We start from the raw sequence: 16,224 nt of genomic DNA, 5'->3' as shown, positions 1-16,224 counted from the left end.
TTTTTTTAAGGTTTAAAGTGAAAGTGTACAGATTCTGTTAAAACCCACCTGATACATAACCCTACCCTGTTTCCCCTGGACATGGTTAGTTGCACTTGGTAGGTGTTCAAGTACAGCTTCTCAGGTAACTGAAAACTCTACCAGTAGTCTTTTGTTCAATTCAGATTTGTTGCAAATTATGCTGCACTTTCTACCGTATTTCCCCAAAAATAAGACCTAGCCGGACAATCAGCTCTAATGACTCTTTTGGAGCAAAAATTAACATAAGACCCAGTCTTATAGTAAAATAATACTGGGTCTTACGTTAATTTTTGCTCCAAAAGACGTATTACAGCTGTCTTATTTTCGAGGAAACATGGTACTCACAGTTCTTTCTCACTTGATCTTCGTTGGTAACAGGATGTTTCTTGCAGAAACATTACCTTGCCTTTGGAACCAATCCCAAGCACACTGGCTATTCTGTGGTATCTCCCTTTTTGTTTTAGCTTTGTATGCGCCTCACTTTAGGAGCCCCAAGCTCTTAATGCTGTCAGTAGGCCATACCTGAACTCTTGTCTCATCCGCTTGCCTGTGAAATTCCTCTTCAGCTTGTCTTCTCCTTTGCAGTGACTTCACTATGGTGGAACCCATGACTTCTTCCTAGGCCTGTTTCAGCACCCCTTAATATTAATGGTGCCTAAGAATCACACTGGTAGCTTTCTGGGGAAGAAAAATTCTGGGCTGCCCTACAGACCTATGGAATCGGACTATTGTAGGCACATGACCCAGAAAGCTGCATTTTAGAAAAGTTCCCCAGGTGATTCTGAGGCACTAATGACCTGATAGGTCGACGCCAGGGTCCTTGAGTTGACTTTTAGCAGTTTTTTTCATTCCTCCTCACACTTTGTAAACTTATCTTTAGGTACTTAATAGCAGAACCAATTTTTCCCTGACAGTTTTCATTATATCATCACTAACAGTGTATGGACCGGGATACTAGGTGCTGTACTTACAAAATACATCAGACACCACTGGTCCAATTACCTCAAAGAAAACACTGCTACTCAGGATTAAGCATGTATTTATTTTAGTTCAGTTAAAACAAACATACATTGTTTCATTGAAACGGTGTAGCACTCTTTGCCAACAAATCATACTGGAATTGTTGGCCTATAACAGTACAGTGGGGATTTTTACATTATATACAGGAAGTTAACACACCCAGGTTCTGAAAGGTCTTTCGTTACACCAGATCACATTTGATTTCATTTCATTAGGTCACATTTTGTTAACTACTGCATTTTGAAAATTTAGACCTTATTTAAAATTTAAGAGATCTTAACTTGTACCAAGTTTTCGTGAAAAAAATGTAATGCTCAGCCAGTTTAGTCTGTATTGCAAATACAATTTAAACAGTTAAAAATTTTTAGTGTTTTACAATTTGTCAATTTGTTTATATTGAAATCTCAGTACAGGTACTTTGGGGACAATTCTTATATATATACTGTGTGAATTCATCAAAACGCAGTTGAGAAACTTACAGGAATATGTACACTCAAATCCAAGACCCAAACCTGATCTATGGAACTATATACAACCTATTTACAAATACGTATGGACAGACAATGTATGTACATAGATTATCATAAATATTGAAAAATAGGTTAGCTTTAATGGATTAATGCTGTTCTATAAATAACATTACAGTTATAACTGAAACATCCACGGAAGACAGTAATGCAAAATGAGGTGACCAGACAGTGGTTTTAATACTGAAGACTGCTCATTAACGGGAAGTCACTGTTTAGGAACCTCAAGGCAGACAATCTAGCTCCAAGAAAATCATGCAATGGAATTGACCCTAGGCAGCTGATTTTGAACCTCAAACAGCTGGAAGAGGACTGGATGAGACTCCCCGCATTGACTTGCTGTAAGGATTTTTTTCCATTCCTTCCTGGTTGACTCGGTATTTCCTCCCACATGAAAGGATGTAAACGGTAGAAAACTGCTCTTCACTTGGTATTCCCTAACAGGCCTCAGGTACAAAATCAGCAATTCTTTCAGGAACTCAAGCAGAAGTGCCAAGTCTTGGTCTGAACTAGAGGTGAGGTTCTGGATTTCGAGGGAGTGCCAAAAGCCCAATTAAATGAAAGCAGTGCTGTAGAATCCACCTTCTCACTGCCTTTCTAGATGGTCCCCAATTATTTTCGTAGAAACAAACAAAAATGGACCATTGGTTTCACCCAACGTAGCACTACAAGAAGTCTTCCAGTTCCACAAGGGTCTTTAATTAGACATATCTTGTCTATAATCTAGTCACATATAATACAAGAATGCGTTAACAAAAACCTGTCTGCCACATTTCTGGCCCTGGCCTAAAACTAAAAATGTTTAGTTTAAAAGAAAACCTTAGAGCCAGATGACCAATTGATGATTCTATTATTTGCTTCCCCCAACCACTAATGGAATTATGTATGTTAGATTTTAGACATTATGCCTGATGAGCAAAGTACCACATTATTTAATAATATATTCACCATACACCATAACGTACAATAAATGTGTTCTTAAAGCCAAATTTTTTCAGTTCTACTGGAATTGAAATGGAAGGGTGAACATGCAGTTGGACCAACTACTTACACTCAGGTTGTATTGTTTTCCCTAGCTAACCATTAGTTGGAGATGTAAACAAATAATTCTGTGTTGTACAAGACTGAGATGACAATCCCGTGCAAAGGAGTTTTGCATGAGAAACCCTGTGGCCTATATGAAGAGAACTCATATTGTACCAAATATCGGTGTAACCTGTGGATTAGACCTCTACTGTAGACATGAACACGACTAAGCCATACATTATCAAGTCATTCACACTTCCAGTAGCAGGCGAGCATTTTGAAAAGTTGTACTCTGGATAGAACAGTTTTGGCCTATAGCCATCAAATGCCCATTTTCCACTGCTGGAAGCAATGTCAAAAAAGGGCTGGCCCAAAAAAACCAGAGCTGTCAGTACAACTCTGGAGACAGATGCAACTGAATAAACCCTGTTTTACCCAATTGCACTATTTGGTACCTCAAAATTAGTTATTTTACTTTTCCATAGAAATATCTGCATTATCGTCCATTCTAATAGATTAAAACCATAAATATCTCAGTTTGAGTGAACTAAATTATTTGGGGATAAAGAAAATGATGAACAGAGTTCATCTGATTTGGTATAGCAATAATAATCAATCATCCTTAAATGATGAAGTTTGAATGGAAAACACTATGCTCCTATTCATGGTACAATTTTTCATTACATCATCTTGTTTAAAAATCATTTTGGGTAAAAAAAGTGTTTGGCTTATTATGCCTATAAAAAGGCAATTCATTTCATAATACTAATATTTGTTTTCAAAACACCAATGAAAATTGTTTTGTGGAATTTATTGACAACTATTTTTGGACAATGTCCAAAAAAAGCAATTTTTAAAAAGTAAAATAGTGCTTCTGAGGTCTTTAAATATTTTTGGTACAAAAAAAATAATAGTGTTTTTCTCAATGCTTATTTGAATACTTTGCTGTAAATTAAGAATTGTTTCTCACATCAAATGGTTCCATTAGGCACATTCAAGTAAAATCATAAAATATCCAAGTTAAACAATGACACAGCCAAACATGTGGCTTGATAAAAGAGTTCGTCCATTCTCTGGAATGGAATAAAATTGTCACTTCCGTTAACCCGAGACTCGTGGTTTTGTTGTTAATGTCCATTTCTATCATACAGAATAGTTTCTTTTAAAAAAACAAAAAACAAACCAAAAAAAGAGTTCACATATTCTGCACTCAGAAGAACCAGCGAGGAATCTGCACTTCAAAAGGAAGTGAAACTAAAAACATTAGGTGAAATTTCATAGTAGTTGAGAGTTGACTCAACACTGGCATCAAATGGACTACTGAAGTTTTAGTGGTGCCCAGTTAATGGCCACCTCCCGAGGCATTGTGTACCCAATCCAGAATAATCAAGGCCATGCTTCCGGTCATCACCACTATGCCACTTAGCAGGAAGAACATAGCCTGCAATGAGAACACAGAGAAAACTGATCAGCAAGCAACAAAATGTTTAACATTCATCTTTCTACTTTTAAAAATGGGCTTATAATTACTAAAATTATGTCAATAATATTCTATAGAGCTAGTTTTACGTTGCTAAAGATATTTAAATGGTCTTAAATAACCAAGGGGTCATGTATAGTACAAAATAACTATCTTTGAAACCTTCCAAAATGTCACTCTCATTTCTTTCTCTCAAATGAAAAGGTAAATCATTTTCTTTGCGAAAGGTACTAACTCATAAAGTAGAACTGGACTGGGTTTTTTGCATTTTTTTTCAGCAAAAATTTAAGTCATAAAATCAAACCCAAGTCATCCTAAAATGCATCCTGCATCAAACAAAGCCAGAGGTCTTTCTAAGAGACAGGAGTAAGTTTACTCCTAAATCCTACCCTTCAATTACTGATCCTACATACTTTAAGTAAAACAAGATGACAGTTGTTGGTTTACAAACATTTTTTGTACTTTAATCAGATCAGAATGTTAGTGGAGAGTAAGGACTGAAAAGTAATGTTTTCCCTAAATATCACCACCAGGATCGTTTGTGCTTACTGTATCATACCCTATGTAAAATTAGTTGTTGTTACACTTGCAAGTACATAACAGTATTTTAAAGTGTACTAATTGCCGCCCCCACCCCCGCCCCAAGCTCTGCGTTGAAGATGGTTTGTTTTGTTAGACTAAATAGCCCATCTTTTTCTCTTTTATATAATCAACGTCCATTTAAGTGCTTGTCATACAGTAGGCAGTCCAAAAAATACTGGTTAAACAAATGTTAAAAGCTAAGCCAGTATTTTCATACTTTACATTCTATCTCTGTATTAGATATTACCTTTCTTACGATTAACTTAAGCATGTATTAGATGGCAAACTGTCTTTTATTATCTTTTACCTCCTCTCCCCCGTCTTTCAACTGTGAAGCACGGTGATAGAAATTAAATAAAAACTTAAAAGTGAAACTACAACAAATGATAGCTAAGGTACTAAACTTAAAATCAGTTGAGGACATTTCTAGTATTGGAAGATTATTAGTGTTTCTTGTCAGTCATCATCTCTTACTCACCCCAATCTTCTGTATAGATTTCATAGATTCTTTCTTAACTAACTTGATATAGAAGGCCGATGGAAGAATAAAAATCAACATAGCAGCTGCAGATGCACCTGTAAAAGAACATTCGCCTTCTTAAGAATTCAATAAATCACTTGTCATTCATTTTTAAACCTTAAAATTCCTGATATTTGAGTGAACCCTGATAATTTCTAAAACTTACCAATGAAACCAAAGATATCTCTAATAGTTGGGACAAAGATGACAAGCAAATTGGTAAATGCCAAGATGGACACTGTAATGAGAGTATGACGCCACCAACTGAAATCTTTTGCTTGGCAAAACAGGTGAGTTATAGAACCCCGGATCTGCAATAAATAAATAGACAAGCAAATTAAAATTCCAGCTTTAATTGATTTTAAAAAAATTAGGAAATGTATCTAAAATAAGTAGCTATTTAAATAATAAACTTGTGCCGCCCTCCTCTACTGCTGGTTTCTAAACATCTGAACACTGTTAGATCATTTAATATCTTCAATTATGGAAAAAATGCCCTAGGATGTTTTGAAAATCTGCAAAATACAGTCCCTTCAAAACCACCATCAACTCTACCACCCTAGTGGTGTTACCCTTCTCCCAGAAGAGGAAAATCTCACTAATCTTCACGTTTAAACTCATTCCTACTGAAAAGAGAACAAGTGATTACCGGGAAAATAACGACTGGTACTGTTAGGGTGACAGCCATCAACACAGCCAAACGGACAATGAGAAGAAGAATATCAGCTCCCAAGACACTGGCGTAGGTATGAAGCAATTCAGACTCAACGTGTTCTGTGGGCAAAGACCAAAACAAAACAAAAACTTCAAATATGCTGTTTTCTCTGGAGATTAGGTAGAAAATCTAACTTGTGGCAAAATTTGCACCTAAGTTACTAGCTACTCACAAAATGACTATAAACTAAGAGGCTAATAAGATTAATTGGAATTAGGGCTAATGCAATTAAAATAACATTGAAGGAAAATTTTTCTAAATACCAAGCAGAGATTTAGCCACATGACCCCCATTAAAAACAACAGGAGCTAAATAGCTAAATCCCATGGTTTGGCTTAGTTTGTGTGTGTCGTATAATTTGAAGGCAATGGGAAAGGAGATAGGTGAGATGAACTTAGATGCAAGCACATCATACAAAAATGGCATCAAATGATTAACGGTAAACTTTTGAACCTGGGCTCTAGTAATTACTGATTAAATATACTATAGGAAATTCTAAGCTCTAAATTCAATTTCCAATTTCTCATCACAAATGAAATATACCAAAACAGGTTGACTTTTTTTAGTGCTAGAACTATACTTATCAAAGTATCAATTTTATTTTACAAAGTGATTTCTTTCTTTTTTTGGTAAACCAGACATTATTTACCATAAAATGTCAGGTATCCAAAGAGGGCAGCAAGCAGGTACATGAGAAACATAGCAAAAAATGAAATCTTGGACACGTTCATCATTCTTCTACGGCTGCGGCTATGTAAATTCAAAGGAAAATATAAAAATATATTTTAGCAATAGCTATAGCAGTAATTGAATAACATTTTTCCAATAAATTTATGTGGAAATAGGTTAAGAACTCACCCTTTCAGTTCTTCGTAGATGGGAAGAATAGCAGGATGACAGACAAATGAAAAGGTCAGAATCGGCACAGCATAGACGGTCTGTAAAAAATGTAAAAACTTACTCAATATCCTAATGTAACAAATTCATGTAACTTGTATTTTATATCAACTAATCTTAAAATCAAAGCCTAAAATAATTAGCTTCCCTTATGTCATTACCTTCCAATCTTCTACTTTGTTTACTCATTAACATCCTAACTTTTGAATGTGTTAATTTATTAACATCCTATGATTATTTCATTTCTGAATCTATTTTAAGACACAAACCAATGCTTTCTTTTCAGTCCTTAATAACCTAATGATGTTTTCTAAAGAGCAGCTTTTACCCCTCCTCCCTTTACCTTGGGAGTGATTTTTCAAATTTCCAGTACATAGTTTCCCTCTTTTCTTCCTTAATATCTTCCTTTCAGAAAATGAAGATGATATTTAGTTACCTGTGAGTTGAAGATAAAATAATGCGGTCTGCAAGAATCATCAGTCGTGTTAAATGTCATGTCAGGTGCAAAAGTTATTGGCTGTGTGAAGGTGCCGTTTACTGTTTCATTAATTATCAAAGTAGCTTCGAAAGGACAAGCAATCTCAAATTTCTTGCAAATCACCTGAAAATATATTATTTTGCATTTGTTAAACTGAGTATTTTGACAGAGCTTATATAAAAAAATCTCCAGCTTTATAGAAAAGTTATACCTACCACAATCAGAAAGAACATCATACACAACAAGGAAAGGCCACTGGTATATCCCAAATATCCTATAAGGGGACAGGGGCGATGAATGTTAGTCCAATGAAATAAGTCTAGGGCAAATATATTTTCTATTTTCTCTATTAAATAACTCAATTCTGCCTGCAAGACTTTAGTTGTGACTACAATAGTAAGTTTCTAATTCTTACGTACTAAGATGCTAAATAACTAAAATAATAAAAACTTTCTTTCTGTATTATTACTTACAAAGTACAAAATATTATAAAATGTCAACAGAATATTTTGGCCCCTTGGTAATGACAGTGCTAGGACTTGGAAAGACCCACAGGTTTGTATACTGCAACCCCCAAAGGTATGCATTTAGGGTTTTTTAGCTCTCAATTTCTAGTTAAGAGAAAGCCAACTAGCTGGTGAGGATCATTTCAATTCTCTTTAGAGAGGAGATTGCTCACCTAAATTTCTCAGCAATGACAAAGGAAGAATGAGCAGCAATGACACCAGCAGAACCAAATAGTCACCGTTCAGATACCACAATCTGAATTAAAGAAAAGAAAAACAAGGTCAAAACCGGTCACAAATATCCTCAGGAAAATATGCGGATCTTCTCACAGGACTCATTTTACAGAAATACTATAAAAATACACACAAAAAAGATAGGTTTGAAAGTACTGCTCATTCAAAAAGCCTACAGACAGGAATAAATCTCTAACTTTGTGCACTAGATGAATATTCACTCAGGTTAGAAATGGGGTATGAAACAGTATAACTTTTGTCCCACTGTTTGCTCTGGGAAGGCTGCCAGCTGATTCATAACATAAAATACTTCTTAAAGGCTTGCTATTAATATAGGGAACAAAGAGGCATTGTTAAGCCAGTAATCTTATCATTAAGCATTTTTAGAAAAATTATACACCAACTTAGTCATAGCTTTAGCTTGCAATTTTTAATGCTAGAAACAAGGAAATTTTAAAACAAGTTTCTTTCAGACATTTGTTACCAAGTGTACGTATTCAACACTTCAACAAGGAAAGTTTTTCACATTTAGATAAAATACACAGGCAAAAGCAACAAAATCCAGTCTCCCAAACCAGGACTTATTCCAGGTTGTCAAGAGTGTGCTGTATGTAACACCTTGACCCACCTTGACTCCAAAGATCATCAAAAAATCCCTTCTGAAGTTAACAGAAAATATTAACATGTCTCCTAAGAGTCCTAGCAATATTTTTCCTTTTTAAGTAATCAATGCTACCTTCTTTTACCTTACTATTTGCAAATTCTAATTGCACTGTGAATTCTACTCCACTCACTTCAGCAACAAAGACCCCACACAAACCTTTATCTAAAGATCGGCCTACTAAAATAAATTTCTAAAGCACAGAGATAACCACACCTCTGTATTTTGAGATAAAGAGCTGCAAGTAAGTGGGGAAGTAAACTATTTCCCCCCATGTTTACTTTAGATAAAAACCTATTAGTCCACATGATGAATAACTTTGCTAGAAGGATAAGGTTTCTATAGTATGGCCATGCATTTTCTAGTATTATGCATTTTAAATAAAGTTTTAAGAATTTCAAATTTACAAAAATCAGACAGGAATTGATTTTTAACAATTCAAAGCTGCAGTCCTAATGTAGGTTGAAGTATATGTTATTCAGCTTTAACTTCTTAAAGAGTCAATACAGAGGAAAGTTAAGTTTAAAAAGCCTGTTTTCACACACAGGTTAAAGTTAGTTATCCAGAGTTATAAAACTAGCTACCATCTTTGGCCTTTCGTCCTCAAAAGATCAAATCAGCTTATGGGGGACTTCTTGGTCAGTTTCAACAATAAGATTTACAAAAAATAATTTACTGAGTCATTTTATATTCACCTTTGATAAAATTTATCTAACCATTTTAGATTTTAATCGTTTCTTATGAGTAACCTTACTTAGCACCTACCCAGTTGTATCTTCAATGTTCATTAATGCCTTGATCACCAAAGGTAACTCATATTTCACTATGAAGAGGTAGCTTGACATAGCTGGAGGAAAACAAAATTATACCATTACAAGTGCAAAATGTGGCACCGTGACACCAAAGTAACGTGTCACCACTCTGTGCTACGTAACACAAAGAGCAAAAAGTCTATCGAAATAGCCATTTAAAAAATTCTTACCGCCAATATTCTGCATTGTAATCGATCCAGAAGCTGCAAGCTTTCCAACCATTCCAAATGCCTTATATCCCAATTGTTCATATGATAAAGACCCTATAATTTGAAGAACACAGAAGCATGAAGCAAGTCTTTTATAAGAGGAACAAAATCACGACAGGCATAATTGTTTTAGAAATTTCAAGAATGCTACCGTACCTCCTTCATTGGCAGTCTTCAAAAGGAGATGAACAGAATACAGGGAAAATATTGATACAAATACCAAGAGGATTCTGATGAGAAAGAAATGGTGTAGGGTTAAAAACAAGCACAGCTCTATTTAAAAACTTTTTTTTCTGGTTACTTAAACATTAAATATAGAATTTGTCCTAATACTTCTTGTGCTAGATAGAATGCCAAGAACTGTTCACTTTTCTGGCTAGAGTGTCAACATATTCTCTTACCTGGCAGGCACTAAAAACTTGCATGTCTCAGGTTATAGGCTCTATAGTATTGGTAAGAGCAGGAGTTTACACACTGACCCAAACTTTAAAATGGCAGTTATGAGACTTAAAATTTGATTCTGGTACCATAATAATTAGCTGTATACTTGCCACTTCTTTGCACTTTAATAGTTCCCTTTACCTGTAAAATGGTGGTAATACCTGCTAGCAAACCCAGCCTACAAGGTACTTTTGAAATGCAATTGAGATAGCATAAATCAGAGAAGTAACCAACATGACGACATATTATATTGCACCCCAGGGTGTGGAATACAGGCCCAGCATGGTCACAAAGTTAAATAATGCCTGTGCTATCTATCAGTCCCCAACTGTCAGGGCTGTCTCCTCACTGGAACAGGGGGTAAAAAATGAAAAGAGGGACTAAATGTTCCCTCAAGTTTTCCTTTAGAGCACTGGTTCTCTCTCATTCCATTTATTTTTCTCCCCCCTCTCCAGGCAAGCCAAGAAATCATAAATTTCTTTTTATTAAAAGGAACAAAATTCAAAATCAGGGAAACTCACAGAAAATTCTACATTCAAGAAGTTACATTTTAAAAAATTTTACAGGCAAACTGTATATAGTACCATATAAGGTTTGGCAACAAAACTGATGTCTGTCAGTTAAACACAGATGGTGACATCAAGCTGCCATTCTTTTTTTTTAAAGAGGGCGCAGCTCAAAGTGGCCCGTGCTGGGATCAAACCGGCAACCTTGGTGTTAGTAGCAACCGCTCTAACCAACAGAGCTAATCGGCCACCCAAGCTGCCATTCTAATGCCAAAAGTTTTATGGGGTCTAATCTGAGGTGGGAAGTGACACCATTAGCCTCACCTCTAACTAGGCAAAGTTGTTGGTTTAATCCAAAACAGTTACAAATTCAGTCCTCCTTTCTCTACATTGAAATGCCAATGGGGGGATAAATGGATTTCATAACCTTTGAGGTCACTTTCAACCTCAAGATTGATTCTGCCTGACAAGGTTAGCTAGAGTTGTTCAACTAGACTACATGGCTTTTGGCCCATTTACCTTTAAATATACTTTGTAAAACTGATGCACTAACAACTCATTTTAGCACTCTTGATACTATTTAACCATTTCTTAAAATGGTTAATCATCAAACACATAGACCCTATAAAGTATTCGTTAATTTCCAAAGTGCAAGGCTAACATATCAGAGTTTTGCTTTCACTTATGAGACAGAAGTGCCATTTTATCTCATGTAAATTCTGCACTATAACCCCACTTAAAAACTGCCTCCAGTTTTTATACCTGCTTAGGAAGGGTTTTAAATATCTAAAAATGATGCCATTCAAGTTCCACACTAAAAACTTTGAAACTCTAGGGTCCTTTCTATGTAAATTGCTGGTCCTTCGCCTTGGTAAGAGGTCTCAACCTCATGCTAATGAAGCAAGCTGACTGAATCCTAGCTTCCAATGCTCTAAGTTGAGCTTAACTTAAACATGGAATTCGACCACAAAGCAGCACTTTGTAAAGGTCTGCTTTTCTTTCACGAACATGCTATTCTGCTGAAGGAAATAAGTTGAATAGAAGGCACCAGTCAGCTAACTAAAGTGTACCTGTCACAAATGGACAATTCCATGCCACCTGCATATGTGGTTTCTTCATCTGCACAACAAAATCACACTACCTTCCAGATACTGCCTGGCCAAGAGCACAAAGGTACTTAAACTTAACAGCTATGACATAAACATCATTGAAAATGTATGCCCAAATTTACATGCATTTTTGCTTTGTGCTTTTTTGCTGAAAATAAGGTCCATACTTTTCTATTAATATTATATTCTCCAAGGGTCTGTGACCCCACAAAGGTTAAGAACCACTGCTCTAAAGTATTTTATAAAAGGTCCAAAATTCTATTATAGGTATTTGTTCTGGAAATCACAGGTATAACTAATTCTAACTAAACAACTAAGAAAAACAACATTTAAAAGCAGGTGCTTATTAAAAATATTAATTTTGCTATGGCATATGGCAATCACACAGATCTGGAATAAATAAATATTTAAAAAAAAACACACCTGGGTTACTTTTCAGTTGCTTTGTGACTCACTTTTCTTAAAACAAACATTATTTCAGGTTAGGCAAATACCATCACACCCTATGTATATTTTTTTAAATTAGTTGTTTTCCTTATGCATGTAAGGGGCCATAGGTCCTTGGGAAACTGTCAATTCATCAAACTGACTTATTAGTATTTTTGGCTTCAAATTTTGCCAGAATAAAATTTCTAACTACTCTGGATTAATCAATAGTTTTTTTTTTTTTTTTTTTTAATCCAAACCCTGTTACAACTTTAAGTATTCCTATTGACTTAAAGACTTTTGGCTTAATTATCAGTTTTAATTGTTGTCCTATTTCTTCCTAATTGGCTTTCTTGATATACAGTTATATACTAAAGATATTTTTTGATTTCTCATATTTTAAATTTTAAGCAAATGATTTTTAAGTTAACTACTTCAACTGTAAATTCAATCTCTGGAGCTAAAATATGTTGTATCATCATATTAACTGCCCTGCATGGCAGACTCACTACTTACACATACTTACATAAAAAGAGCAATTCCAGTATTAGCCATGGCATAAGAAAGCCCAAGGATTCCACTGCCCACAATCGCATTGCTCAGATTAAATACTGACATTCCAAAGGAAGTAGTACCTGGATGCTACATAGAGGGAAAAGGATAACCAAACATATAACAATAATTAAATGGAGAAAACCAGCTTTGGGCAAGTTAGATTTGATATCTAAAAGTAAAACTATTCTTTTACTCCATAAAGCCACAGACACACAAATTATTATTTTTAACTTACAAAGTCTGTTTCATACTTCTTTTTCCCCAAATTCGATTCAAGTAAAAAGTTCTGGTTTTCAGGGTCTACATCTGCATAATGGCTGAAAAATTAAAAAAGAGAAATTTTAAGTTGGATTGAAATGTACAATGGAATGCTTTAACACAAAACTGTCATTTAGTTGTCACACACCTTTACTTAAATGCATAAGCATTAAGTAGGAGTCCACTTGCACGAGATACTGTCATTGCAATACAACAAACGGATACTCTTCAGAGACTACTTTCCCTCCAAATGCTACAGTAAATTAAAGCAAAAGTAGAATCTCGGAACCCCCGATCTGCACAAGCCGTTTTTAAAACAGCATACAACTTCCCTCACCTTTTCAGAGCAGCTTGCTTGGTGGGGTAGGAGTAGTTGAAGTCGCTGTTGGAACTGTAACTGCTGCTGTCCTCATCCGGGGAAATATTGAACCTTCCCATTTCGGCTTTCTTCATGCTGGGCACCGGGAGGAAATCGGATGCTTCGAGTAAGACTGGGCTCCTTTTGTCCTTGTTGGTGCACCGGCCCGCGCAGCTGCCTGCGAAGGTAGAGGCGGCGCGTCAGGACCGCAGCGCCCGCCCTGGTCACGTGACGCCGCCCGGCAGCGCGGCTGATTCACCCAGAACAGGCGAGTGGAAAAGTACCAGCCGAACGCGAGGGGCGGGGGCGCGCCGAGGGGCGGAAAAGTACAGACAGCGGAGAAGCGGAGAACAAAGATGGTCCCACCGCCGCGCAGCGTCTGTGGAGGCCCGCGCTCTCCGGACCCCGAGGCCTCTCGGTAGATTCTAGTATTTCACCCTCTCGGCGATACTAAGTCTGAGAGAGGAGTGCGGGGGACTCGGTTTTCTCTACCCCCAGCCTCTTTGGTCGTACACTGGCATGCAGGGTACACGGCCCCACCAGGCATTGGGTAGGTGTGCATGCCGCGCAGGTACACATCTCCCCGTTTCCAGCATTTGCAAAAGCAATGCCGCGTAACCCGTCCTTTCATGCTCGAAGCCCCCAGATGGAGAAATGCCTTCGCGGCAGTTAGCCGACTCGAGGGGGCGGAAAGGGCTGACAGTAGTCCTCTACAGAGCAGGGAAGACCGCCCGTTCCCAGGAGCTCAGCGGGTTTGTTGACACGCGTACGCCCGTGCCCCCGAGCACACTCGTCCACTCGCACTTGGCTGGCGAGCGCTACGCCCGGCCGGCCCCTCCTATGCCGGGAAAGGAAACTGATGCAATATCGATCGCCGATTGTCAAACGTCCCTGGCCAGTCTTCCCCAATCGTGAGCTCCGCTACACTAAAAGCCCGAACCCGCCTCGGCGCCCCCAAATTCCAGACCCCCTGGATTTATTTTTTTATTGATGCAAATAAGCCACAAGACTTGCCGCAGCGGAGCCGCGGGGCGGGCTGGCTCCCCTCCCCCTAACGGGAGAATGCGGTTCCACTCCCGGGGGATACGCGGCCCCCGAGCCCCGTTTCGCCCCTCCCCAGCCCCGAGGAGGGCGGTGAATCCCCAGTGGGCCGGGGTTCGAGGCGAGCCCCGCGGACTGCAATCGCCTGTCCCAGGAGGAAATGACCCCCGCAGCTGCCTTCCCGCCGCAGCTCCTCCCGGACGCCCCTCCCCCACTCTCGCCCGGGCCCCCGGGCCCTTTGCACAGATACCGCCCGCGCGGTTACCTCGGTGGTCTCGGCTCCTGAATCCCGGATGTCACGCAAACGCTTTCGGTGGGTTTTTCTTAAAAATCGGGCGGGATAAAGAAAATAACAAAAGACCCCCAAAGATAGGCAGGAAAAACAATCTTAATAAAAAAAGGAAATGGCAAGTTGCCCCCCTAATCGTCTGGCATTCGCCGTCTCAAGGGAAAGGAGTGAATGTGCGGGAACGCGTGGTCGGACTGCTAGTGGTGCGGGACACGGAGCTCCAAGACAGCGACGTCGCGCGGCTCTGGATCAGCTCGGAAATCAGCGGGTTATAGCGGCCTCCCAGACGACACGTCAGTGGGCGGGACCGCGGCCTCCGGGTGCCTTCTCTTTGTGTATCAACACCACCTGGGCCCCGCCCCCGACCCGCCCGGGCCCACAGGCCCCGCCCCCGCCCCCACTCGCGCCCTCTCCCCCGTGGCGGATTCGGACGCCCAGCCGGGCCTGCTGCCGACCCCCACCCTTAAGCAAAGCCAAACCCCGCTCTCTCCAGCCCGCTGGGCAGAGTGGGAAGACCCCCATGCTTCCCTCGGCCTATTCATTTCAGCAAGGACTGGTGAACAACATACGCGGTTGTCTTCAAATTCCTTTCGGTCCGTGTTACCAGCAGTCTTTGCTTTCTACTCAAGGGTTTTTGGGGAAACAACCTGCCCACCCAACCCTTTCCTGCCTGTTATTTTTGTGATTTACATGGGGGTTTTCTCTCTCAAACTTGGGCTAATGCTGTAACGTTGTCTCCATGGTCGGTTTCTGTTCTCTTCTCCATCTAGACCTGCTTTCACTCTTTAACACTATCCTGATGAGGTGGGTTGGCAGCTCCTTTTCGGGATATCCTTTATGTATGAATATGGAAAACCCTACTAAGGGGAAATATACATCCTGACCAGCAAGGCAATCTCCTTAAAAGGGATCCCCGGTTGGGTCTCAGCTTGGGGGGTCTTGCTCTTCTGAGGAGTTGTAGGAGTCCCCAGTTTTCCCTTCCTTTCACCAGCCCTACCCCAGTTGGAGAGCAATTCTCGCCCTCCACACCTTTCTTTCCTGTATTTACAAAGACGCTTCCTCGGTTGGAATGCTGGTCTCAGAGACTCGCCTTTCCAGTGATGATGCGGTCTTGCTGAGCCAGGCAACTAGGGGGCCCCTTCGCTGTGGAATGCTTGGTGCTGCCGGATAGGCAGGATCCGTCCCTTGCTGGAAACAAAAGGCCCCTTATGAGAGATTAATGTTTGTTGAATGAATGAATAAACAAAGGAGTTTGACCTACTGCTCTCTTCCTTTTGGAGACGTGGGAGACGCTAGGCAAGGCGTAGAGGAAAGGGTTGGGTGTGATCACAATTTTTGCTTTCAGTGTTTTCCTGAGGAAATCTGTACAACTGTCTCCGTGGCACGTGAGGTTGCGGGTGTCTTGGGCCTGCACCAGAGTTTATGATTGACAAGGGAGGATTCCTATGGTCCACACCCATTCTACTGGTCAGACCAGTCTCACCTAAACAATGCGCTTTCTTGCTTTAGTTCCCAGCTTCCCCTCACCATCACTCAAGGCTTTGTCACTGAAT

General features: G+C 39.2%; 1 protein-coding gene across 1 annotated transcript; it reads right to left on the bottom strand.

Moving 5' to 3' along the window:
* Positions 1-1,043: 1,043 nt before the first annotated feature.
* Positions 1,044-14,934, bottom strand: SLC38A2 (solute carrier family 38 member 2). The gene is made up of 16 exons (XM_019748399.2): positions 14,648-14,934; positions 13,321-13,519; positions 12,961-13,042; positions 12,697-12,812; positions 9,845-9,918; positions 9,650-9,742; positions 9,433-9,514; positions 7,946-8,028; positions 7,482-7,540; positions 7,225-7,389; positions 6,750-6,829; positions 6,541-6,641; positions 5,826-5,950; positions 5,343-5,487; positions 5,135-5,232; positions 1,044-4,035 (listed from the first exon to the last, which is right to left on the bottom strand). The coding sequence occupies exons 2-16, from the start codon at positions 13,434-13,436 to the stop codon at positions 3,937-3,939; spliced, it is 1,518 nt and encodes a 505-aa protein (XP_019603958.1). The 5' UTR covers positions 13,437-13,519; positions 14,648-14,934; the 3' UTR covers positions 1,044-3,936.
* Positions 14,935-16,224: the final 1,290 nt, after the last annotated feature.

This window comes from Rhinolophus sinicus, linkage group LG02 (assembly GCF_036562045.2).
Source record: "Rhinolophus sinicus isolate RSC01 linkage group LG02, ASM3656204v1, whole genome shotgun sequence".
Taxonomy (NCBI): domain Eukaryota; kingdom Metazoa; phylum Chordata; class Mammalia; order Chiroptera; family Rhinolophidae; genus Rhinolophus; species Rhinolophus sinicus.
The sequence above is the reverse complement of the archived record's forward strand: the minus strand, read 5'-3'. Positions and strand labels throughout refer to the sequence as shown.